Source organism: Loxodonta africana, chromosome 16 (assembly GCF_030014295.1).
Source record: "Loxodonta africana isolate mLoxAfr1 chromosome 16, mLoxAfr1.hap2, whole genome shotgun sequence".
Classification (NCBI taxonomy): Eukaryota; Metazoa; Chordata; class Mammalia; order Proboscidea; family Elephantidae; genus Loxodonta; species Loxodonta africana.
The window spans coordinates 61,389,037-61,416,457 of NC_087357.1; the positions used below are offsets into that span (position 1 = coordinate 61,389,037).

Genomic DNA, 27,421 nt, shown 5'->3' on the forward strand with positions numbered 1-27,421 from the left:
GGTTTTACTAGGGGGTAAATATAAATAACCCACTCAGAGTTAACTACAGGCCGTGTGTTTATATAATTAATATATAATTCACGTGTTATTCAGAACCGTCCATAACAAATGAATATTTAGTTGCCACAAAGGTAGTTGGTAAAGAATCACCAAACCTAGCTAAGATCATGTATTTTTAAATTTTATTTGCAGAATTATTTATTGTAAAATAAATAATACCGTTTCCCTCTGTATGGCACATTAGAATTACAGCACATATGAACTAGTGCGTTGTATGGATGAGGATGCAAAGACTCAGAAACTGAGAAACATGCCCAAGATTCCCAGTCAGTAAGAGCAAGAGTCAGAACATGAAGGCAGATCTTCCGGCTTCTGTTCCTGCTGGACACTGTCACTTAATCAGGACACGTGAATGCCCACATTCTCAGTTCACTGCAATGCCAACTGATTGGATGCTATGAATAGAGTTTGACAATATTTTAGTTACAAAAATTAGAGAGGCATGAAATTTAATGGCAATTATATAAGTTTTAGAAACCCTGGTGGCGCAGTGGTTAAGTGCTACGGCTGCTAACCAAAGGGTCGGCAGTTCAAATCCGCCAGGAGCTGCTTGGAAACTCTATGGGGCAGTTCTACTCTGTCCTATAGGGTCGCTATGAGTCGGAATCGACTCGATGGCACTGGCTTTGGTTTTGTTGGTTTTATATAAGTTTTATACTAGCTACAAAAGTATTGCGGGAGACAAAGACTGACTCAAAAGTATTGATGTAAATTGTACTTTTATTTTACAGTTAAAAAAACGGTATTACTCTGTCACATTTTTCAGCCCTTTTCTGCCTATATTTGTCTCTAAAAGCTACTAAATATAAGGTCCTGTCCAATTAGAAAAAATCATTTAATAAGTATAGTACCATTATATTTCTGCCAGGTGATTGCTTTTTATTAATTCTCCAGCAAAATCATTACCTGAGAATAAACTGGTGGTGATGTGAGCGGAAGTGAGACAGGGAGAGAGGAAGAGGAAGGAGAAAGACTTCATTTTAGTATTTGAAATCTAGCTAAATTCACCATTTAATAATCGTTTTTTCCAAAATTGGTATGACTGAACTAGTACTTTTTCTAAGAGAAATATTTTTCCCATGTTGAAATAACATGCCAATGGCTAACCAAGGAAATTTACTTTATTCATTCGCATACAGTCATTTTTATATTGATTCCCATTGTGAAATTTGTACAGTAAAGGAGAATGCATGAAAAACACCTCCAATCAGAATCATTTTTTACAGATTTTGCTAATTTGCAAATTTTATCCCTTTCATCTCTTTACATGCCTTCTATTTCACACAAGGTGACCCCTAGAACATCCCCAGCAGCTCATTACTGCACATCAGTAGCCCACTTCCTATTGAAATTGAAGCCTGTTTCCTCTCACCCTGTACTCAGTGGATGGAGAACAGCTGTTTTTTGTATAGGAAGGAGGCTTTTAAAAACCTGCCAGCTCTTCAAGTCCCCCTCCACCCACAACTGTCAATATAATGTATTCTTCGCTCAACTGCATCTTCCTTGGAGCTGAAAAAGAGAGCATCAATTCTTGGAGAATAAAAAGATAAAACTCTGAATCCAAAACCTACAATATAATCCTAGGCACAAGAGCTGAACAGCAATATAATCAAAACAAAATAATGGCTAACAATTACTGAGCTCTTACTACGTATCAAGCAACATGCCAAGTGCTTGAAGGCATTAACTCTGTGAGCCTCAAATTAACTCCCTAAAGTAGATACTATTAGACCCATTTTGCGGATGGGGAGAATGATGCTTAGAGCTAAGCAACCTTGGCAAAACTACACAGCTCCTAAGGGACAGAGAAGGAAAGATGTGAAGCCTAGGGGGCTGAGAATTGATAAGCCTTGAATGGACGAGCTCCAAAGCTCTCAGCCAGAAGATGACAAGCCATTTTTATATTTCAAAAATCTAAAAGAAACAACCATTTAATTGCAAAATGCCAACTGAAATTATAGGGGTTTTGTTTTGCCTTTTGGTTGAACTTATGTCAGTTCAGTATGGACTGCATATGCTACTCTAATTACAGTCTTTGGTTAGTTAAAAATGAAGATGCAAGTTACTTACACATAAAGGTTTTGAGGAAAAACATTTTCGTAATGTGGGATTCATACTGGAAAACCAATTTAAGAGATCCTTTGTGTGAACAGTTTGGGAGATTGGGCTAAAAGACCTCAATGATCTGTTGTGGATCTAACATCTGAGTCCATGCCAAACATTTCCACCCCAGAAATATTTCGGCTCCACCCTCCAGCTTGTCCCTCCCTCCAAATCCCACACTTATAACCAATCCACCAGCTGCTTTTTATTATTATTGCCAGGACTGGGAAACACTGAGATTAGCTCTCATAAAATAAACTGAATAAAGGCAGCTGAAGTTGACTCAATATTTACTCTTTGCTGTGAATACTGGGTAACTCCTTCTCACCTTTACCTGGTTTTTACTGGGTTGTTTTGTTGTTTTCTGATGGTTCTGACTTCTTTGCTGACTGATCTGCTGTCTGACACTTGCTTAGTTCTGCTCCTTCCATTCCTGAACACCCTGAGTCTCCACTCTAGCACTCCCGTCTGGGATCAAGATTATTCTGATTTATTAAGAAACATCCACATGTTCTCATAAGCCCTCTGTCTTCCCAATTCTACTTCCTTGCTAGTTCCACTTGATCTGCTACAAGCCATACTCTGCTGTGACACTCTAAAACGATAATTTTAAATGTGGCCGATTTTCGTTGGGCATGTTCCATAAAATTATATGTGCATCCCGTAGATAAAAATATCACACCCAGTGTATGAACTCAGTACTTGCTTTTTGTGCAGAAAGAATCACTCAAAATCCTGTTGTTACTTGACGTGGAATCATTTCCAACTCACGGCAACCCCACGTGTGCAGAGAAGAACTGCTCCATAGGGTTTTCAAGGCTGTGACCTTTTGGAAGAAGGCTGCCAGGCCTGTCTTCTGAGGTGCCACTGGGTGGATTAGAACTGCCAACCTTTTGGCTAGTAGTCGAGCGCTTAACCGTTTGTGCCACCCAGGAAATCCTCAAAATCCTAAAGAACGCTATTTATGTACCTAACTCCACAACCTCCCCATCCCCAACTCCCTGAATGAACCAATTTATGATTCGATTCCTTCAAATCTTCAGAGCTATTTTTATTCACAGATATGATGACATTATAAAGCCATCAACAACTCTTAACTGTTTCTCAGTTCCCATTTTACTTGTTTTGGGGGCCTTTTTCTCCCTCTTCAAGGTGTAACTGGCCCTCTGAGTTTTGAAATCCTGACTAGTCTGAATGTACTTAGTGCAGTCCTAAATACTCATTCATTAAGACTTAATGTAGTCCTAAATATTTCAATAAATATTTATTCTAGATACTGGGAATATAAGAGTGAAACAGGACAGACAACGTTCCTGCTCTTATAGATCTTACATTCTAATGGGAGGAGGCAGAAAACAAATAAGAGCAGCAGCCAGTGTTAAGTACCACACAGAGAGAAGAAACAGGATGATCCAAGACTGATAAGGCGGCTAGGATAAACTGAGTAACAAACAGCCAAGGAGGCATCTGGAATCTAAATGGCATTAAGAAGCCAACCCAGGGAAGATAACTGCTTATTCTGAAGCAGGGAACAGTAAACGCAAAGACTCTAAAGAAGACAGTAGGATGACATGTTTACACAGAAAGAAAAAAGGTCAGTGTTGCTAAAGTTCAGTGGGCCAGGAAGAGAGTGATATAAAATGAAGTGACAAAGGCAAGCAGGGGCCAGCTCACACAGGGCTTTGAGGGCCAGGCCAGAGTTTAAGCCAACTGCAAAGTCATTAGAGGAGGTTTTAAGTAGTAAACAAAGTTCTCTCATTTGTGTACGAACAGGTCACTCTGGTTGCTATGCAGATGAGAGGCTTTAACAGATCAAAAATAGTAACAGGGAGATCCATCAGAAGACTTGCAACAATCCAGCTGAGAGATGACTGTCACCTGGACTAGGGAGGTGGCAGCGATGGAGAGGTGCAGATTCAGGTCAGGAGGCAGATCTGACAGGACTTGATGATATACTGCATGATATATTGCATGACGGGGAAAAAAAGAGGAGTCAAGGACAACTAGATTTTTGACTCAAGGAGCTGGGTGGAGAGCGACGTCATTTGGTGAAATGGAGAAGGCTGGGAAAGATGTTGGTTGGAAGGAGGAAAAATCAAGAGTAGAAATTTAGAGTTGGAAGAGCTCTTATAGAACGTTTGCTTCAACAACTTTAGAGAGAGGTCAACAGTGGTTCAACTGGTTAATTTGACTTGCCGAAAACAACAAGGTCACAGTATATTCTAGAACAGCCGCTGTCTCACTTTATCAAGGGTTCTTAACCTTTTTTGTGCCATGGACCCCTTTAGCAGTATGGTAAACCTGGGCTCAAAATGATGTTTTAATGAAAAAAAAAAAAAAGCACAGGGCTACATAGAAAACAATTTCATTGAATTACAGTTTTCAAAATAGTAAAAAAAAAAAATGTGCTTTGGTAGCATTACATGTGCTTCTTTATCAACTCATTAAATAATAAGCTCTCAAAGTAGATCTAAAAACCACCATAATTTCAAAGTAGGGATAAGTGGAAACAATACATTTCAAAATACGTACAACAACTAATGTGATACAAAGATATCTGTGATTTCTATTGGTCAAAAAGTTAAAAGTACTACTAGTATTACTGCGGTTTGTTGCCTACATTCATTATTGAAGGACATGCAAAATTTCCCGTTAAGGCGGAGGTGGTGGTTGCTAGTGGCCCTAGGGCCAATTCCAACTCTTCTCTTAGTAAAAAAAAAAAAATTAATTTTTCACTCTCTAAGTTCATAGACCCTCTTGAATTCTATCCAGGGACCCCTAATTGGGGACCCCAGGTTAAGAGCTCCTGGTTAAAGCCCTGATTGTTTCCCACCCAGGTTAATACAATAATAGCCTTTGGGATGGTGACCCTACCTCTGACATTTCCTCAAATCCATCATCCAGTCCGTCCTATGATAAATGATCACAAAGTTCAACCTAACAGCTACGCTCCCCTGTTTTAAGTCCTCCCCTGCTTAAAGTCCTCATAAGGGTTCCCTGTAACCTAGGGAATAAAGTCCAAAAGCCTTAGTATGGCACTGAATGACACACTTTCCAGACGGGATGAATAGAAAGCATGAGAGGTAGCCCTTCCTTCAAGCTTTTCAACATATTACCAATATGCCTCTATCATCAACAGGCTTTTTATTATGACAGCACAAGTCCTATAATAAAACTGCATCATAAAGCTAAATATTCTTTAATGCTTAAAAACATAACTGACCTTCTCTATTTCTGCTGGAATTTTTAATTACATTATTCCCATTACTCTAAACCACTGAAAGTTTCTTGTAACCACTAGACAAATATTACACAGCTTACTACAGAGGTTATTATTTCCACCTGCAGAAAGACACAAAAGTCATGCTTAATATTTAAAAAGACTTCTCAAGGATATACCAACTTAAAATTGTCAAATAAGAACTGAATTTTTTATATTTGTTGTGTTGCTAATTCAGTTATATTGATCAAGATGTTGAGACGATTTTTATGCACTTTTCATGTGTTACATTCTAGCTATGTACTTACCTTATCAAGTGTTATCTTTTGTAAGATAAAAGGTTTGTAGAAAACTAAGTTTTCAGGGGATGTTGCATAAACTTACAGTAAAGAACAAAATTCAGTTCAATGAAACAAATACCTACTATATGTAAGGTTGGGCAATGCAGGATAGGGTGTTTAAGATACCACCCCTGCTTTCAGGAAGCTTAAAACCTAGTGGGATAGATGGCAATCATAAAAAGATCCACAATTTTTAAAATATGATACTTTAAACATCACATAGCCTAGATTAACCTTCATACATCAGTTGGAACAAAAAAAAAAAGCTTCAAACATCCAAAATATCTTTAAGTGAAATTTAAAAATATATTATTGTATACACATGTAAAGACATATTTCACAGCAGTGGACATCAATGAATCACAGTCACGAATAATAGGATAAATCTCAAAAACACAGTATTAAGTAAAAGTAGGAGAACAACGGGAGGAAGAGCCCTTGGAAGAGCAAGAGAAGGTCTGAAAGCCATGTGAGAGAGATCAAGATAGTCCTTGACAGACTGAGTGATCTTTAGCAAGGGATACGTGTTCTTCCTAGCAGATGTGGTATCAAAAAGGGGAAGGTGATAAATGATAATAAAGGAACTTTATTCAAGATAAGGAGAATGGAAATTCAAGGAATTAGGTAGAGTTGGACAGGTTAAATATTCTGGTCAAATCCTTTCAAGGTTTCCTCAGAATTTCAGCTTTGTGAGACTGCGAGCTTCATCAGAGGAGAAGTTCCCCAACTTTAGTCTGTAATGATGGTTCTGACTATTTAACCATACAGCCAATTACACATCTAATTATGACTCTGAGTCATTATACCAAAAAGAATTAGTAGATGTTCAACCATTTCAAGAGGCAGCACATGCTCATGAACCGATGGTACTGAAGGAAGAAGTCCAAACTGCTCTGAAGGCACTGGCGAAAAACAAGGCTCCAGGAATTGACCGAATATCAACTGAGATGTTTCAGCAAACGAATGCAGCACTGGAGGTGCTCACTCGTCTATGCCAAGAAATATGGAAGACAGCTTCCTGGCCAACTGACTGGAAGAGATCCATATTTAGGCCTATTCCCATGAAAGGTGATCCAAACGAATGTGGAAATCATAGGACGATATCATTAGTATAACACACGCAAAATTTTGGTGAAGATCATTCAAAAACGGCTGCAGCAGTATATTGACAGGGAACTGCCAGAAATTCAGGCCAGTTTCACAAGAGGATGTGGAACCAGGGATATCATTGCTGATGTCAGATGGATCCTGGCTGAAAGCAGAGAATACCCGAAGGATGTTTACCTGTGTTTTACTGACTATGCAAAGGCATTCAACTGTGTGGATCATAACAAATTATGGATAACATTGAGAAGAATGGGAATTCCGGAACACTTAATTGTGCTCATGAGGAACCTTTACTTAGATCAAAGAGGCGGTTATTCGGACAGAACAAGGGGATACTGATTGGTTTAAGGTCAGGAAAGGTGTGTGTCAGGGTTGTATTCTTTCACCATACCTATTCAATCTGTATGCTGAGCAAATAATATGAGAAGCTGGACTATATGAAGAAGAACAGGGCATCAGGATTGGAGGAAGACTCATTAACAACCTGCATTATACAGCTGACACAACCTTGCTTGCTGAAACTGAAGAGGACTTGAAGCACTTACTAATGAAGATCAAAGACCACAGCCTTCAGTATGGATTGCACCTCAACATAAAGAAAACAAAAATCCTCACAACTGGACCAATGAGCAACATCATGATAAACGGAGAAAAGACTGAAGTTGTCAAGGATTTCATTTTATTTGGATCCACAATCGACACTCATGGAAGCAGCAGTCAAGAAATCAAAAGAGGCATTGCACTCGGCAAATCTGCTGCAAAAGACCTCTTCAAAGCGTTGAAGAGCAAAGATGTCACCTTGAATACTAAGGTGCACCTGATCCAAGCCATGGTATTTTCAATCACATCATATGCATGTGGAAGCTGGACAATGAATAAGACCGAAGAAGAACTGACACCTTTGAATTGTGCTGGCGAAGAGTACTGAATATACCATGGACTGCCCAAAGAATGAACAAATCTGTCTTAGAAGAAGTACAACCAGAATGCTCCTTAGAAGCAAGGATGGTGAGACTGTGTCTTACATACTTTGGACATGTTGTCATGAGGGATCAGTCTTTGGACAAGAACATCATGCTTGACAAAGTACGGGGTCAGCGGAAAAGAGGAAGACCGTCAACGAAGTGGATTGACACGGTGGCTGCAACAATGAGCTCGAGCATAACAACGACTGTGAGAATGGTGCAGGACCGGGCGGTGTTTTGTTCTGTTATGCATAGGGTCACTATGAGTCAGAACCGACTCGATGGCACCTAACAACAACGACACATCTAATTATGGTGAACCTGTTAAAAAAGATCCCTGGGCCCTACATCCAGAGATTCTGATTTAGTTGGTCTAAGGTAGGAAGAGCGAATCTGTTTAGCAACCCAGATGATTCCAATACAGGTGGTACATTTTGCAATATCCAGAGCGGAATCACTTTTGAATGAAACAGAAACAAAGATGAACACGGAGCTTTTAAAACACATACATGGTGGGCCCACGTTAACAGTCTGAGTCAGCAGGTTAAATTCTTAGAAGTGGGATGCAGAATCAAAGGCCTGGCATCTATGAAAAAGTAACAATGGGTACAATGGAGTACCTACACACCCTCACCATTGAGTAATATCACTCTATTTAATACTTGAACAAAAAATTTTTTTTTATTTATTTTTTTTAATTTGGCAGGCAAGAAGGAACTTTTTATCTGGACTTCCTTAATTTTTAGTGAAACTGAAAATATTTTCTTAATGGGGCATGGCAAAATTTACAAACGTGTGAGCGTACGCAGCCTCCCTCCCTCCTCCTCCACCAAAATAAAATTTTTGAAAATCCTGTATTTGTCCACTCATTTTTTCCCTTCTGAAAGTAGAAGAACTTGCTGTGACTAAATTGATCAACATATTAAAAGGAATAAAGTAAGAAATGGGGGCGAGGAGCAACTTTGTGGGCTGGGATTGGGGGAGTTTGACCTGTAAGAAGCCTGGGGACAGCAAGAGAAATGGGAGAAGAAAAGGTACCTGTAAGAAATATTAATATGGTTATGAATTAAATTCACTTTAATACTCTTTCAGGACAAATGGAATTCCTTTTTAATAACTTTTGGTGTTGCACTATGCTTCTTGAGCAAGCCCCAGCTCTGAACTTGGACCATGTGTGTTTCTGGATTAGTTCAGATTATAGTATGCTCTGGACATTTATACTTCTTTTTAAGTGTCCTACTGATATTCTTTGCACATTTTCCAACCGAGCTTTATTTTTAATTAATTATTTTTTAAATATGCATTGTAGAGTAAGATCATTAACCCTTTGTCAGGTTTTGCAAATATTTTTTTTCCCCAGTTTGTCATTTGGCTTTTGATCTTGTTTAAATTGTTCTGGGAGACACAGAAGTTTTAAATTCTTAAGTAATCAAATCTGTGACATCTGCTTCATGGTTTTTAATTTTATGGCGTGCTTAGAACAACTTTTCTGCTATCAAGATTATAATACCTTCACATATGTTTTCTTTTAGTACTTTTTTAGTACTTCTACATTTCCTCAGTTTTTATCAAATTGCTGGCTGGTTGTCACAAAATCATTTACTGAATAAATCCATCAGGTTTCAACTGATGTGAAATTTCATCTTTATCTTAGCTTAAGTACATATATATAAATTGCACCTTTGTGGACTTTTTGTTGTTGTTAGCCACCTTCAAGTCAGTCCAGGTTCATGGTGACCCCGACCCCATGCACAACAAAACTAAATGCTGCCTGATCCTGCAGCATCCCTATGAGAGATTGTGGATCGGGCTGTTGTAATCCACAGGGTTTTCTTTGACTGATTTTCAAAAGCAGATCACTAGACCTTTCTCCTAGTCCACCTTAGTGCAGAAGCGCCACTGACACCCGTTCAGTATTATACCAACACCCATGCCTCCACTGACAGATGGGTGGTAGCTGTACACGTGGTGCACTGGCTAGAAATCGAACCTGGTTATCTCACATGAAAGGTGAGAATTCTACCACTGGGCCACCAATGCCCCCTTCTGGAATTTACTCTGGGGGGCTGGGGGGGGGAGGCTGGAAAAGAGGTTGCCTCTCAAAACAACCAGGCAGCTGGGGGGTAGGGGTGCAAAAGACTAACTTTCATTGTTAACCCTTTTGAACTTTGTTCCATATGCATGAATTATTATTTTTTTTAAGTTGCACTTACTAGACATGATAAAACCAAACCAAACCCAGTGCCGCTGAGTCGATTCTGATTCATAGCAACCCTATAGGACAGAGTAGAACTTCCCCATAAAGTTTCCAAGGAGCGCCTGGCGGATTCCAACTGCCGACCCTTTGGTTAGCACCCGCAGTACTTAACCACTACGCCACCAGGGTTTCCACCAGATGTGATAGAACTATCAAATATTTCAGCTTTCTGCAAATTATACAATATACCTCATACCTACCTGAACATACTTGAAATCATAGATCTTTCCTGAGTTTAAAACCGGCAACTATAATATATTCTATTTTAAATGAATAGTGACAATGGCTCAAATATGTTGTGAACTAATGTTTCTCTGCCATTTAACATTTAACTTAATCAAGCAAAAAAACATTTTTTCCCTTGAAGGAAAAATAAAACTCTTATCTACATCCTTAATTGTTACAGGTGAAGCTACTATCTCAAATGTGTAAGAACCTCAGAATGGTCAAGTCCTTTCTTACTGAGTGTGTTTCCCATATCCAGCCATCGCAGCCTTATTTCATCTTCATTCACTGCTAACTAATAACCATCTTTTTCTAAGGACACCTAGAGTCAAATACGTAAGTCAGGTCTAATCTTTCTAAACCACTACAATCTGATCATTGTTATCTTCAGTATCATTTCTTTATAATTCCATTTCAGTGTCGGATGCCAAACCCGACCTCTGCTGTAACCATAATACCATAAGTGGGCAGGATGAGAGAACAGAGGTATTCACCTAGTAGCAGACGAAAAAGAACAGGATTCTTTTTTAAGCTAGTCCTTTTAAGATCCTCTCCCTCTCACTACTTTCTTAACAATTCTTAAAGGTACACTAATTTAGTAAATTTTGGCCTTTCTCCAAATGAAAAGGTTTTCAAGCACTAGAAAATGCTAGAAATGGGGGTGTGACCTAGTACTCAGTCTCATCAGCATCCTCATTAATAATTACATAGATTAGATCCTATCTCTGCACTCTGTAATTCTCCTCTCATTACCTGCTCTCCTAGGTACTTTCCTCCTCTATTCATCTGCTAATAAATGAACTCCCTTAAACATGTAGAAGATGGACATTCTACACATCTCCTAAGAAAACTAAGTGAAGATGCAAAAGAGAAAGCAATTCTTTTAAGAGAATCTAATTACCCTTATGTTTGATCTTATACTTGATCTTCATAACGTTATCAACCCCATTTAACAGGAACATACGGAGTTACTTGCCAAACATCCCATTACTGGTAGTAGAAATAGGTCTCCTGATAGAATGTCCTTTCCCCTCAACATGCTGCCTCTCACAATGATTAAAAATCCAACACCCAGAGAAGAGAAAAGTGTTCTTTACAGAACCCAGTGAAGAGTAGCGGGGCTAACACATGAATACTAGTAATACATGTAAGAAAACAAAGCAAGTAAGGGCAACATTTAAAGAGATAATTTTCTATCTTCTACACAAGAAACGATCTCTACCATGCCAAATGAGATCACACTTTCAAAGATCCTGGGCAGTAGGAATTGCCTTTTCTCCCCTTACCCCTAGAGCTTTGCCTTACACTATGAAGCGTTATCTAACGGCGACCTATCGGGAGATCTCAATTACCCAGGCACAGCTCAATACACAGAAATCTACCTACTACTAATATCTGGCACTTTTCATGAGAGGTTGCTCCACAGATGAAGTTACTCTTACTTTAGACCAATAGTTCTCAACCGTATCAGACTCAATGTCCCCCTTCCCATAAAAAATTTTTCAACTCATGCTTCACCATCCTGAAATGAAATAGCAATCTTCCTTCAATTTCAAACAAATTCATATACCCGAAATAAAATGTAAATGGAAAATAAAAATAATTTATAATAAGATAATAAGCATTTCAGAGTGTGAATTCTGGGGCAAAACTCTACTAGCAGACCTACAGCAAAGCCATCTGTGATAACAACTCTTAGTCAAGTTGTGAACAAAACAAATCTTCCTTCAATTTACCCAACAGGTGAATGCTGAAATAGAAACTGGAGTCTCTGTTAAAATGGAAGTTCTAGGCTAAGGTAACTAGAAATATTACGTGAATGTCAGGCAGGATCTTCCTAAATTATACAGAACATTCTTTGTTCAACATCGTCCCACACACTGCAAAAAGTCTAGCAGCACTGGCCCCATCAAATGTTAGTGGTTAGCCGCAACCATTGTGACAACCAAAAAATCCCCCCCAAATTCCCTCTAGAGGGCGATCCCCATCTGGACCCACTGCTTTAGACACTAGTCTTCTGAGTACAACAATCTAATGTAAAGAACACTTGAGAAGCATGAATCAGACTTCCAGTTCTGTCACCTATGAGCTACGTGACCACTGACCAATGAGTTAACCTCCCTGAACTCCAGTTTCCAATGTATCAAACGGCAATAAATACTAAAGGGTTTTCTGAGTTGTCAGGATGAGTCAACAATGTGTATGCAGCACAGGGTAAGCTACATTTCCAACCCAAGGCTCACTGAGATGTGAAGAACAGGGGCTGTTCCAGTTAAGCAGAGTGACAGACAGCAGCAAAAAGTAACATGAAAATGTGGAGAAGGTGGAAAATATAATAAGCATCTGAAATGAAATTTAACACATAGCAGTCTAGGGACAGACTAGAAGGGCAGCAAGAAGTTCTACATATCTCAGCCACCCCTGAAGGAAGGAATACATTACAACATAGTGAGATAATTAATATTCTGAATAATGACTCCCAAATTAAGAAAAACATGTATCTTTAAAACACTTCCACTATACATGGATAAAATTTTAAAATGTTTTGATACTTAAAGGGGTGACCATACCTAGCAAACATCATTCAAACTTTGATTAAGAAATTACTCTATCGCTAGGCACTGGAAAAACACAAAGATATCTAATACACCATATCCATCTTCAAATATTTTACTATCCAGTAGAATACACATGGGTAAAACATAACATAGAGCAGAATGACCTAGGCACTAAATAGAAATACAAGTAATAACTTATGAGGGCCCTGAGAAAATTATGAATAATTTCCACTGGGGAAAAGTAAGGACATCTTCATGGTAAAGGATGCTAAAAAACGAAGGCTCTGATAGGTAGAAAATGGGAGCAGTGCATTAAAGGAAAAATGAAGTCTAAGCAAAGGCACCGAAGCAGGAAAACACAGGTTGGTTCAGAGAAGAGAGATACGGGAAGAATACTTAGGATGGAAGCAGTAATAATTAAGGCTGTGAATATCATCTCAGGGCCTGATCACGGAGGCACATAAATGCCACTCAAATGAGTTTGAGTTTTATTGAGCAAAAGAAGTTTCCAGAAAACTGGTACATATGTGGCACACGTGATCCCCAAATAATGCTGAATAATGCCCAAAAGTAAGATTCTGGACAAATGCATTTTATTATTGAGCTTCCTGAAATAAAAACATACATATAAGCAAGCCAAAAGAACCTAACCCAAGAGTAGAAAGTAGCTTCTGAGCTCATTTCTTAAATAATCAGAACAATACTGAATTTATTTACCCCTGGAACTGAAAATAAATCAGAATAATCTAGACAGTACAAAGACCCCTTGATCTTCTTCCAAACAAGTCAGGGCACTTCCTAAACATGTTATTTAGCAGAGTTTCATGTCACCCCTGGAAGGCAAAGAGTGTTGGCTAAGGTATCATTAGCCTCTTTTTACTACAGGGAAACTGAGGAACCAAAAGAATTACAGCATGGACACAAAATAAGCCATCATATTTTCTAGGACTTTAATTAAAGGCTCCAAGCCTACATTTCATCCTCTATTTCTTGCACCATCTCAATACTAGAATTACTTTTTACTATCATCTTAACTGAAGAAAAAAAATTTTTAAAGCCCTAGACTAAACTTATAGATGATTTTCTCAATGTGGTACTGTCACCAAAAAATTAAGCGTTTTAAAATTCTACCTTACATTTGCAAGAACTGTAAGCAATAATCCAATCTCCAAAAAAAACAGACAGTTGTAAATAGCAGGAAAGGTCATGAACCGTAGGCCCAGCTTTTACTTGGACTATCTGGCAGGCTCTGGGAAACACAGAATTGTCAGTAAAACCGGCTTTGCAGATGCTCGGATGGAAAGGTGCCCTAAAAGGCCCGGAACAGTGGTGTCACTACACCCACTGCTGCAAACATGAAATCCAACGCTCTCCTGCTGCCCCTCCCTGCATTGCACCACGCACCACACGACTCAAGGCGCATACTGAGGCCTGTGTAAGGAACCTTTAAAGTGCAGAATTTCGAAAATGCCCTTGGCGCTGGGCCTCGGTAAACAATGAGGGGACAGGGTGCACACAAAAATCTTGGCTTTCCAAAATCTAGGGCCTGGTCCAGAGGATTCCATCGGACACTGAGTTCCTGCTAATACTTTATTTTTCACACACGCACTAACACTCCCCACTCCTAAATTCCCTTTCTCAGACTTCCCCCCACCCCAGGTCGCCCCACCCTAGACTCCCCCCCCCCCCCACCCAAAGACGAAGGGAGAAGGGGAAGGGAGAAATAGGGTTTGGAGCAGAGGGGCAGGCTGCCGCAGGCCGAGGTCCCGCCGGCCCCCACGCACGCCCGCGCAGCCCCCGGAGCTCGGCCACCCCGGCCTTCGCCCCGGCCAACGCGCCGCGCCACCGCCGCCGCCTATCAGCTGAGCGCAGGGGCGGGGCCGGCCGGCTCGGCGGTGGCTCGGCCCGCGAGCGGGGTAGGGCGGGGGGACCGACCGCAGCTCAGCTCCGGCCGCCGCGCGCAGACACCGGGCCCGGCTCCCGAGGGCGCCAGCGCGGCCCCGGGGAGCGCGAGGAGCCGGCGAGCGCGCGGCCTGCCGTTGGCGGCCTGGTTCGCCGCGCTTGGCGTCCACCCGCCCCACAGGTGGGGCCCAAGCCCCCGGGAAGATGGTGTCCTGGATCATCTCCAGAGCCGTGGTGTAAGTGCTGCTCACGGCGCCCAGCAGCCTGCGCGAGGCCCGGGGGAGGTGTGGGGAGAGGCAGGGGCCAGGAGAAGGGAAGGCCCAGGCCTGGGCGGCGGTGGGGTGGCCCGGCCTCGGGCCTGCCCAGGGGCTGGGGGCCCTCGGCCTCCTCACCCTGGTCCTCGTCGCTGCGGGGCTCCCAGCGGCGGGCGAGAGCCCGGCGGCTCTGGCGGCTGTGGCTGCGGCTGTGGCTGCGGCTGCGGCACGGCCCGGCTGCGTGCGGCTCGGCGCCCCTGCTCCCGCGGCGCTGGGTGGGCAGGCGCACAGAGCAGGCGGCGCGCGCTCCCCGCTCTCGCTCCCCGCGCTGCGCGGCACCGCCCTGCAGGCCCGGGAGCGGCGCGCCTCGCGGCGGCGCCCTACGCAGGCTCCGCAGACGCCGAGCACAGGAGGCTCCGCCGTCCTTCCGAGGATGCGGCGGCGGCGCCCAGTCTTTGTATCCCGCGGCAGATGTGTTGCTGTGTCTCTCTTGGCGGCTGATTGCCATTCGGTCACGTGTGGTAGGAGGAGAGATTTGTCTGAAAACCTGAGGCCGCTCCCAACTCAGGATCCCAGGGAAGGGTCCCAGTTACCCCAAGATTTACAGCTTACTGAGAAAGGAGCCCGATATTGAAAGGCGACACCCGCCTACTCGCCCAGATCCCCAAGTTTGGCCGTGTCTTGGTGGAAATATTTGCTAAGTGATTGAGAGGCTGCAGGTGTCTGTTGCCTTTGTTTATATTATCTGTTCATGTCATTGTGTTCTCATCAACAAGTGTTACAAGTCTTTCAGAAAAAGAAAAAAAAAATTAGTTGAGTTGTGGTGTTTACTCCAAAAAAGTATTTGTTCGAATAGTTCATACCGGTTTTCTACCATCCTGCCTACGTGGCCCCTCTCCCCATAAAAAGGAAAAAAAACAAAAGTCGACAAGTAACAACAATGACGGTAGGCCTATAACTGTAATTAGGAGCCCGTGGATTTATTATTCATGATCTCTGTAGTAGGGATATTATTTCAGCATCCTTATAAAATGTTTAGGCTTCTCTGATGAGCTTTAGAATTTGGAAAAAATAACATTATCAGATTTTTTTATTTCATTTTTCACTTAAGACAAGGAACTGAATTGTCTCAGATTGGGTTTTATTTTGTTTAGGGCTGAACCTCTTGTAGCTCTATTCCACATGATTTGCAAAGGCATTTACAATGTCATTTGATTGTCTTAATGCAGTTGTTCTTCCTCAGAACTGCCTGTATTCACCTATACAAAACTAAAAATCAAGAAATAAATACATACCACAGTTGCCTTCTGGTGTTTTTAAGCCTTTTCAAGCATCTCTTTGAGTGTATCATTTACATAATAGAGGCATTCCTTCTTTGGCCTAGGAGATGTCTATCAAGAGTTAAGTCTGCACCAAGAAAATCAAGTGCCCCATTGGGATCACTACCCATAATGATTACAGCCTAGGAAACCCTGTGGGGGCAGTCCTACTCTGTCCTATAGTTGGAATAAACTCCAGGGCACAGAACAATTTGGAAAAAAAAATTTTAAACCATCTGGGTTCCCTTGACCAGTTCTTCAACCGATTGAAAATTATGAAACACCTTGATTTAGTTCGAGTTACTCAAATCAGTAGATTTTTTGTTTTGATCATTGCCGATGAATATGAATGTCTGTTCTAGGCATTACCTGTAACACAAAGGTCAGTAACATAGTTGATCTTAGTGGAACTGACAGTTCAGGTACACAGACAATAAGAGTTAGAATGTCAAGTCTTATAAAAGTTACACCCAGTGCTATGAGAGTTAGACAAGGAGAGGATCCTATCTGGTTGGAAGTTCAGAAAAGAAAAAGGAAATTACATTTGAGATGAACAGTAAGGAATGGGCTGAAGTTAGGCAGACGAAGTAGAAAAAGCAAAGGATTTCAGGCACGGGAGGAAAAGCCCAGATTAGTTACAGTGCCAATGAGGGAGTGGGGAGAGGAAGAGCAGAAAGGGTAGCCTGAGGCTTGTTTTTGAGGAATTTCAGGAGGAAGTGATAGATTTTAAGCAGTGACAGATTTGCTTTGGACACTTCTCTGCCATTGTGTGAAATGAGGGGCAGTGGAGAAAGACAAGAGACAGGGACACCATTTAGGAGGATCCCTAACTGGAGACAAAAAAGCAAAAGCAAACCTGTTGCCATAGAGTCATTTCTAACTCATGGCAACCTCATATGTTATAGAGTAGTACAGCTCCATAGGATTTTCTTGGCTGTAATCATTACGGAAGCAGATCGCCGGCCTTTCTGCCATGGTGCCACTGAGCGGGTTCAAACTGCTAACCTTTCTATTAGTAGCTGAGCGCAAACCTTTTGCACCACCCAGGGACCTCCCTAACTGGGGAGAGGGGACTAATAATAATGTCTGTGATACTAGAACCTCCAGGTTTAAGTCCTGGAGATGTGAGGCAAAAGGAAAGGAGCAAACATGAGGGGGGTGGGGGAAGGTCATAGAAAGATGTGTACTTATCAAGTGTCAAGAAATGTATTTCATCAGCCATTAAGCCAGAGCATATTAGAAGCACACTTGTCAGGACATCATTGTATTTCGGCCCCACGCTCCTCAGTTTCTCTATCTCTGAAGAGAAGATCTTGTCTGCTCCCTTGATTCTGGGATTGATCATGGAAGATCAATCCCAGAATCTACACAAATTTGGAACCCTTTTTTTACACTGGAAGGTAGCGTTTTAACCTACTTGAGCAGCCAGCTCATCCTAAGCCTGAAGAAAGATCAAATAGCTCTCACCACATGAACCTCTGGTGGGATGAGAAAGGAATCTCCATAGCCAAAGCTCCCTTGTATGCCTGATAATACTGGGGGAAGAGCAGTGGCTATAGAATCAGACATGGATGCCGGTTGATAGCTGTGTGGTCTTGGGCAACATCCTAAACCATTCTGAGCATCGGACTCATCTTAAAATATTTATAATATTTTACTTCCTAAGGCTGTTGTGAAAAATTAGCTTAACTAAAACATGCGGAGGGTGATGGCTGGCAGTTTGTATGCATTTAAAATACAATAGATTTTTTTATAGGAAAGGGATACAAGATATTGTAGGGATAGAGATGTCATTGCATTCTCTTTAGGAAACCTGGGATTTAGAACTGACTTGGAATACACAGGGTAGCCATGAATTGGAATCTTCTCTACGGCAAGTGGTTTGGGTTTTTTGGTTTCAGGTTATATTAACTGAGTAATGACCTTGAGTCAGCACCTTACTGATTACAACCCTCAGTTTCCTTCTGTGTAAAAGTAAAGGGGTCTCTAAGCTCTTTTGTCCAGCTCTAGCATTCTGTGACATATGAAAGTATTTTTCATAATTTCCAGTCCATTTAAAATCAACTTAAACCTTTTTTATAGGCAAGATTGAACGGTTAGTTCACAATTATTAAAGGATAGTAACCGAGATTACCAACTGATATTATTGTCATGTGTGATACCCATACCTCACCTTTTGAAACATGACCCTCACAAGTCTGTGGGAAGTCCCATTTTTTCTAACTTTTCTTTGTTTTTATTATATAATACTGTGGGTAAGATCAAGACTAAAGCTAGATTCCCTGTATTCAAGGAACAGCTCTGGCATTTACTGGCTGTAACCTACCCCATAGGGTTAAATGGGTTCATATACATGAAGTGCTTAGTCTATAGCATCTGACACATAGTAAGTGTTCAGGTAAGTGGCCATAGTTATTATCAGAATGAGGAATAACGTATAAACCTACAATCCTACCACACTGAACATTTAAACTGTTTTCAATTTACATTTTCTCTGTGTGTGTATGTGTATGACATGCTTGTAATTAGAATATAGTAAAAACTTTACACTATTCTTTATTATAGCGTAAGCATTTTCTACTTTGCCCTGAAGTCTTGCTTAATATCTAATATTTGATCAGGCCAATACTCATAATTGTTATAGCCATTAATCTATTTTTTATATTGCATTTAGATCATTTCTGATATTATTATAAGTAATGCTACAGTGGATATGAGTTACATATACTTTTCAAGTATTTCCTTAGGAATAATGGGAAACCCTGGTGGCGTAGTGGCTAAGTGCTACAGCTACTAACCAACAGGTCGGCAGCTTGAATCCACTAGATGCGCCTTGGAAACTCTCTGGGGGCGGTTCTGCTCTGTCCTGTAGGGTCACTATGAGTCAGAATCAACTGCATGGCAACAAGTTTGGTTTTTTTTTTTTTTAGGAATAATGGAGTCCTAGTAGAGCAGTGGAAACCCTTGTGGCATAGTGGTTAAATGCTACGGCTGCTAACCAAAGGGTCGGCAGTTCAAATCCACCAGGCGCTCTTTGGAAACTCTGCGGGCAGTTCTACTCTGTCCTATGGGGTTGCTATGAGTCAGAATAGACTCGACGGCCCTAGGTTTGGGGGTTTTTTTGTTTGTTTTTTTAGTAGAGCAGTGGTCAAGAGCTTGACTGCTAACCAAAAATATCAGCAATTTGAATCCTCTAGCTGCTCCTTGGAAACCCTATGAGGCGGTTCTACTCTGTTCTGTAGGGTTGTTATGAGTTGGAATCAACTTAACAGCAATGGGTTTTGGTTAGATAAATATCCAGAAGGAATATTTCTGAATCAAAGGCTATGTATACTTTTATCACTGTTGAAATGAATTGCCAAATTGCTTTCCAAAAGGATTTGAGTATTTTACCTTGCCACCAGCAATGTATGAATACTATATTACAACGTAGTCAGCATCATTGTTGTTTGTTGCTGTCAAGTCAATTCCGACTCATAGGGACCCTATAGGACAGAGGAGAACTGCCCCATTGGCTTTCCAAGGAGCTGCTGGTAGATTCAAACTGCAGACCTTTTGGTTAGCCAAGCTCTTAACCACTGCACCACCAAGGCTCTGGTCAGCATTGAGGTTTTAATTTTTTAATTTTTTTGTACTTTTCTAATAGGTATAACAGATCTCATTGTTTACTTTTTCATTTTATTTCCTATTAGCAAGGTTGAATATTTGTCCTAATAAAAAAAAAAATAATACTTGTTTGTTAATTATATCTCCTGTTGCACAAATAATCTGTACATACTTTGTCCGTTATCTCCTACGGACTTGATAGTTTTACTAGTTTTGTCTGAGCTCTTTGCATAATAAAGAAATTAACCATTTGTCATATTTGATGCAAATATATTTCTCAATGTAATTCTTTTTTAAGATATTTTATTTTTCGTTGTATAGAGAGTGTATACTTTTAATGCAGTTCAACTTGTTCATCTTTTACTTCACGATTTATCAGTTTGAAATATAAAATATTCAGATACCTGATAAGTAGCGTTTCTCATGGAAACCCTGGTGGCATAGTGGTTAAGAGCTATGGCTGCTAACCAAAAGTTCAGCAGTTCGAATCTACCAGGTGCTCCTTGGAAACTCTATAGGGCAGTTCTTCTCTGACCTATAGGGTCAAGATGAGTCAGAATCGACTGGACAGCAAGGGATTTTTTTTAATGGGTATTTTCTCGTGTAGAATTGCATTAATTTGGGGACTTCCTCTTTAGTTCCATATTTGCATTAGTAATACATTTTAATTTTTGTTTTACCATAATTTTATTGTCTGGCAGTACTAGTAAAAACCTCAGTCTTCTTTAATAACTCCTCTTTAGTTATAGTTAATGGGCATCTTTAAAATCTAAATAAAAAAACCAAACTCGTTGCCATCAAGTCAATTCTGGTTCATAGCAACCCTACAGGACAAAGTAGAACTGCCCCATTGGGTTTCCAAGGAGTGGCTGGTGGATTCAAACTGCCGACCTTTGGTTAACAGCCAAACGTGTACCCGCTGTGCCACGAGGGACATGCCTTAAAAATGTACAGCAATTTCTTCCCCTTCTTCCCAGCATCATCTCTTTCTCTCTCTGGCAGATCTTACTCACCAGCATAGAAACATGCTATTATTTCTTCCATCTTTAAAGAAAACTCTTTCAATGTATTATTATTCTTATCACCCCATTTCTCTCTTTCTCTTTAAAGCAAAAACTCAAAAGGGTATTGTCTGCATTCGCCTACTGCACTTTTCTCCCAGTCACTCTCAGACCAATACCATTTAAGTTTTGCCACCATGGACTCCACTGAAATCGCCCCCATTGAGGTCAGTAGTGACTTCCACTTAGCCAAGTTGTTGGGTCCTCATCTAACTTATTAGTAGCTTTTGATACAGTTGCTCACCCTCTCCTTGAAATACTTTCTTTACTGGTTTTTTGAGGAAACCTTGCTTCTTTTGTGTCTCTAGTAATTTACCTACTCTGTTCTCAGTTTCCCCTGCAGATTCCTCCACATTCCCTGACCTCTTAAGGCTGACATGTCCAGAGGCTCAGTCTCTAAGACCTTTCCCTTTTCCATCTACACTCCTTTGCAGACTCTCATTAATTTACATCCTCAACTTGGACCTTTATCCTGGACTCCATCTTCATATTTTCAACTGTCTACTTAACAACTACATTTGGAAATATCTGAAACTTAAATGATATCCAAAACTGAGCTTCTGAATTTCTTTCCTGATCCAGCTCTTCGGCAGCCTTCCCCAGCTCAATTAATGGCAGCTGCATCCTTCTAGCCACCATGCCAAAAACATTGAGGTCACCCTGATTCCTCTCTTTCTCTCATTCCCTGTATTGAATCCTACAGCATTGACTCTCCATTCAAAATATATCCAGAATCCACGCACTTCTCACCACTTATGTTTACATTACCACTCCTATCCAAGCCCTGGTGGTGCAGTGGTTAAGCATTTGGCTGCTAACCAAAAGGTTGGCAGTTCAAGTCCACCAGCTTCTCTTTGGAAACCTTATTGGACAGTTCTACCCTGTTCTGTAGGCCCGCTATGAGTTGGAATCGACTCAGCGGCAATGGGTTTGGTTTGGGGTTTTAGTCCAATCCAGGAAAGGAGCCCTGGTGGTGCAGCAGCTAAGTGCTCGGCTATTAACGAAAAGGTCGACCATTCGAATCCACTAGCCACAGATGGGAGAAAGATGTGACAGTCTGCTTCCATAAAAATTTACAACCTTGAATGTTTAGTTATCTAGTGCTACTGTAGCAGGAATACCACAAATGGGTGGCTTTAACAAACAGAAATTTATTTTCTCACAGTTTAGGAGTCCAGAAGTCCGAATTCAGGGTGCCAGCTCTAGGGGAAGGCTTTCTTTCTCTGTTGGCTTTGGAGGAAGGTCCTTGTCTCTTGAGCTTCTGTTCCTGAGCAGTCTTGATGTGGCTTGGCATCTCTCTTCCCCCGTCTCTACTCTTCCCTTGCTTCTTTAATCTTTTATATTGCAAAAGAAATTGATTCGACACACCCTTCACTAATCCTGTCTTATTAACATAACAAAGACAACCCATTCCCAAATGGAATTACAACCACAGGCATAGAGGTTAGGATTTACAACACATATTTTGGGGGGGGGGGGGCATAATTCAATCCATTACATTCTCTTTGGCCCCCCAAAATTCATGGCCTTTGGTTTTTCGTTTTTGTTTTTATTAGCAGAAATACCACAAATGGATGGCTTTAACAAACAGAAATTTATTTTCTTTTAGTTTAGGAGGCTAGAAGTCCAAATTCTGTGTGCCATATCTAGGGGGAAGCTTCCTCTCTGTCAGCTCTGGAGGAGCATCCTTGTCTCTTGAACTTCTGCTTCTGAGCGATCTTCATGTGGCGGAGCATCCTTGTCTCTTGAACTTCTGCTTCTGAGCGATCTTCATGTGGCTTGGCATCTCTCTTCCCCATCTCTACTCTTTCCTTACTTGTTTAATCTCTTTTATATCTTAAAAAGAATTGACTCAAGATATACCCTCCACTAATTCTGTTTTATTAACATAACAAAGACAACACATTCCCAAATGAGATTATAAACACAGGCCGGCATTAAAAAAAAAAAAAACAACTGTCCTTTGCTGTCAGGTTGATTCTGACTCAGAGTGACCCTATAGGACAGAATGGAACTGTCCCATAGAATTTCCAAGGAGCAGCTGGTGGATTCAAACTGCCGACCTTTTGGTTAGCAGCCATAGCTGGCTGTAGCTCTTGACAACTGTGCCACCAGGGCTCCTATAGGCAGGCATAGACGTTATGATTTAAAACAAACATATTTTGTGGGGGACATAATTCAGCCCATAACAGAAACCCATAGGGCAGTTCTACTCTGTCCTGTAGGGTCGCTATGATTCGGAATTGACTCAAAGGTAGTAAGTTTGGTTATTTTGTTTTGGGTAGTCCAGGCTAGGTGCCCTGGAGGCACAGTGGTTAAGTGCTCAGCTGCTAACTGAACTCACCAGCCAGTCTATGGGAGAAAGATGTGGCAGTCTACTTCCGTAAAGATTACAGCCTTGGAAATTCTATGCGGCAGTTCTACTCTGTCCTATACGGTTGCTATGAGTCGGAATCGACTCGACAGCAATGGGTATGTGGTATAGTTAAGGCCAAAGGAATCCCTGGGTGGTGCAGACAGTTCAGTGCTTGACTACAAGTTGACAGGTTGGTGGCTTGAACCCAAATAAGAGGCGTCTTGGAAGACAGGCCTGGTGATCTGCTTCTGAAAGGTCTCAGCCTTGAAAATCCTGTGGAGCAGTTCTACTCTGCACACATGGCATCACCATAAGTCAGAACCATTCCACAGCAACTAACAAAAACAACAGCAGTCTAAGCCAATTAAAAAAAAAAAAGCCAATATCATCCCTTAAATGTGTCATTTAATAGCATCCTCCTCCTACCCTTGTCACCCTTACAGTTTATTCTTAACAGAGCAGCTTAAACTATCCTGTTGAAACCCAAGTCAAATCATGTTGCTGATCTGCTCAGAACCCTTGGATGACTAATTTGCATCCTCAGTTCTGCTTACCTCGCTCAGAGGAAAGCCAAGTCCTTCACTTAGCCTACAAGGATCTGGACTCCATCTCTCAGATTTCATCTCCCACTGTCATCTGCCTTTCTGTCTTCACTCTAACCATGCTGTCCTCCCTGCTGTTCCTCCAACATGCCATGCACATTCCTGCTTGAGAGCCTGGGCACTGTTGATCCCCTGCCTCAGTGCCTTTCCAAAAGATATTCGCATGGCTCATTCCCTTCCTCCCTTCAGGTGCCAATTTCTCAGTGATGTCTTCCTTGACCACCCCAACACTCCTGCTTCCCTTCCCTGTCTGTTCTCCATACTATTTGGTATTTTTAAGCATACTGTATACTTCTTCATTCTATTTATTGTCTGTCACCTCCAACTAGATAATAATCTCCATGAGGGCAGGACCTTTTCTCTGATTTGTTTGTTGCACACAGAAGTAGCTCAGTGAATATTTGTTGATTCTATTAAAAAAAAATGCAAACTATAAATTACAGAACTATTAGCAGTAAATGTTATGCTCCATGAATTGAGGAATTGCCTTATTTTTTCCTTCCTCCAAAACTGATTTTGACAGTTTTTTTTTTCCTTATGAAAACTACAATGAGTCAATTATTCACAAAGAGAGACTAGAAGAATCAGCCTTGAAGAATGTTGTTCCCTAAAAGTTCTTTTCACTCATGAGCCTTTTTCCAGACATACTTAGTCCAGATAACAGTAGAAAAAAGGCTCTACAGTTGTGCTATTAAACTTGGTAACTTAGCTAAACTTGTTTTGGGGGAATAAAGGGGAGTAGGATTGTATTCTTACTTAACAAGTATAGGAAAGAAACTAAAATAATAGCTGAAAATAAATTTCATTCTTATTTTCATCTTTGGTATATAGCAAGAGAAGGTGGCATTTGTGTGTGTCGGTTAAAACTATAACAGGATTAAGGAAAAGCATCATGAATAATTTTTAAGTCCTTGGAAAGATAAAATAAATTATGGAAGTTCGAAGGAAGTCATATTTTACAAATATCTTTCTTCCTTTATATGTACTTTAAATATTTTTAAATACTTGTAAAACTCAATGATGGCTAGAATATTTTCTTTCAATTATGTAAAGCTAGATTTTATCTTTATTTACCAGTTTTGATGAGATCCATCATGTGAATAACTTAAATGTTCATGAATTGTGTCTAAGTATGACCCACTTACTGGAATGACTGTTAGATAATGAGAAATAATAGGAGCAATGGTATTTTCAAGGAAGTTGAAAAGTTAAAATCTTAAAAGTATAATGCCTGGAATGTCCTACTAGAAGTCATATTTTCTGTCTTCCTTCCCTGAGACAGAAAGCGCATCCTAGATTATTAGTTCTTGTTTTTACTGCGTAGGCCAAGAACTTCCACAGATTTCATTCATTAGCCTTCACTTCAGAAACTATTTGCTTTTATCCACTGTTGCTGCTATGTATTTGCTATTTCTTTTTCTGCTGAATTTGTATACCCTTTTAGGACAAAATCGTTTTTTTCCTATGTTTATTATTATTTTTGTTGTGCCTTAGGTGAAAGTTTACAGCTCAAGTTAATTTCTCATACAGAAATGGATACATATTGTTATGTGACACTAGCTGCACATATTGCAACATGACAGCACACTCCCCCTTTTCCACCTCGGATTTCCCATGTCCATCCAACCAGCTCCTGTCCCTTCCTGCCTTCTCATTCTGCCTCTGGACAGGAGCCACCCACTTGGTCTCGTGTATCTGCTTGAACTAAGAAGCAAACTCTTCATAAGTATTATCGTATGGTTTATAATCCAGTGTAATCTTTGTCAGAAGAGTGAGCTTCAGGAGTAGTTTTAGTTCCAGGTTAACAGAGCATCTGGGGGGCCTTTGTGGCTTCAGGGCTCCTCAAGTCTCAGTCATACCATTAAGTCTGGTCTTTTTATGGGAAATTTGAGTTCTGCTTCACACTTTTCTCCTGCTCTGTCAGGAATTCTCTGTTGTGTTCCCTGTCAGAGCGATCATTGGTGGTAACTGGGCACCATCTAGTTCTTCTGGTCTCAGGCTGATGGAGTCCCTGGTTTATGTGGCCCTTTCTGTCTCTTGTGCTAATATTTTCCTTGTATCTTTGTTGTTCTTCTTTCTCCTTTGCTCCAGGTGGGTTGGGACCAAATGATGCGTCTTAGATGGCTGCTCACAAGCTTTTAAGACCCCAAACACCACTCACCAAAGTGGGATGCAGAACATTTTCTTAATATACTTTGTTATGCCAGTTGACTTAGCTGTCCCCTGAAACCATGGTCCCCAAACCCCTGCCCTAGCTACTCAAGGACAGAGATTTTTATACTCTCTACTTTCAGCATAGAATTAAAATGTTATATTAAGTTTCATCCCATGTACAAAATCCCTCCCCACCCCCCGCCCCTTACAAATAGTTTTTTGTGTTGGGAGGTGTAAAGGAGAGCAGAATGTTTTATCATGATTTTTGCTTCAGCAACTTTGGGACAAATGAAAAAGTCCTAAATTCTAAAAAATAAATAAATAAATAAAATGTTCAAATAAATAGTATATTTTAATGATAACGGCAAAATGGGTAGTTTAAATATCTTAAAATGTATTATTATCACTTTAATTGCCGCATGGAAAAAGATTACTGCAAATTCTGTTAGTATAACTTACACTTATTTTTACATCATTGATTATGCATTTGCACTAAGCTACCCCTCTCATAAGTTTTTTTTTAGATCATAGGTAATAATTGTTGAGTTATAAATGTTTTTGTGTTTACAGAACTAACTGGCTGCTAAGAGTTTATTCATGCTTATCCCTGGAGTAAGTTGACCGATTCAGTCATGTTGCTGTAATATTTACAAAGACCACTATGACTGAAAATCTGGAGAGATGCCATACTCATTCACATACATATAGTGGACAGAGAAAATAGTAGCAGCTGGGTTAGACTTATAGAAAAAAAAAAAGATTTATAGAAGAGTGGTTAAAGATTATTTTAAGTAATGAACAGACTACTAAAGTTAAAATATTATACAACTGTTCACAATATTTTTAATTTCATTTTAAGATCCTTTGAATATGTTTGGGTTTCTCAACCTCAACATCATTGGCACTTTGGGCTGGATACTTCTTTGTTTGGGGGGACGGTCCTATACATTGTGGGATATTTAGCAGCATGCAAAAGACTCCACCAATGTGACATTTTTTCATCATCAAACTTTAATTACCATTCTTTAGGGCACCGAAAATTTGGAATGCACTTTCACCGAAAATGAAAAGTGGATAAATTGACATCTCTTCTTGTTTAACCTTGGGGAGAGGCCCACAGAAGCAACTAAAAAACAAATTTGGAGATATCTACCTGATGTGCCTCATTATTGCCGTATCATTTCTTCACTGCTTTGTGCCTGTGGTCTTTGTGTTTTCTGCTGGGGCACTGACCAACTTCAGTGTTGTTGAACAAACTTCCCAGCTGTTCTTTCGATGTTTGTTTATTTGCATTGTATGTTTTTAATCATTAATTTTCATCAACCTTAGAT

At 40.5% G+C, this 27,421-nt stretch overlaps 2 protein-coding genes across 2 annotated transcripts in view; one reads left to right on the forward strand and one right to left on the reverse strand.

Annotated features, from left to right (window-relative positions):
* Nucleotides 1-15,222, reverse strand: part of JMJD1C (jumonji domain containing 1C) — a 321,108-nt gene extending 305,886 nt beyond the window's left edge. The window contains exon 1 of the mRNA XM_064269625.1: nucleotides 15,131-15,222. The gene's annotated coding sequence lies outside the window, so the exon portion shown is untranslated. The remainder of the gene's footprint in view (nucleotides 1-15,130) is intronic.
* The window catches only part of REEP3 (receptor accessory protein 3), an 87,729-nt gene continuing 75,154 nt past the window's right edge, over nucleotides 14,847-27,421 (forward strand). Inside the window, exon 1 of the mRNA XM_064269628.1 lies at nucleotides 14,847-14,974. Coding sequence (XP_064125698.1) covers nucleotides 14,943-14,974 — 32 coding nt within the window. The 5' untranslated portion in view covers nucleotides 14,847-14,942. The remainder of the gene's footprint in view (nucleotides 14,975-27,421) is intronic.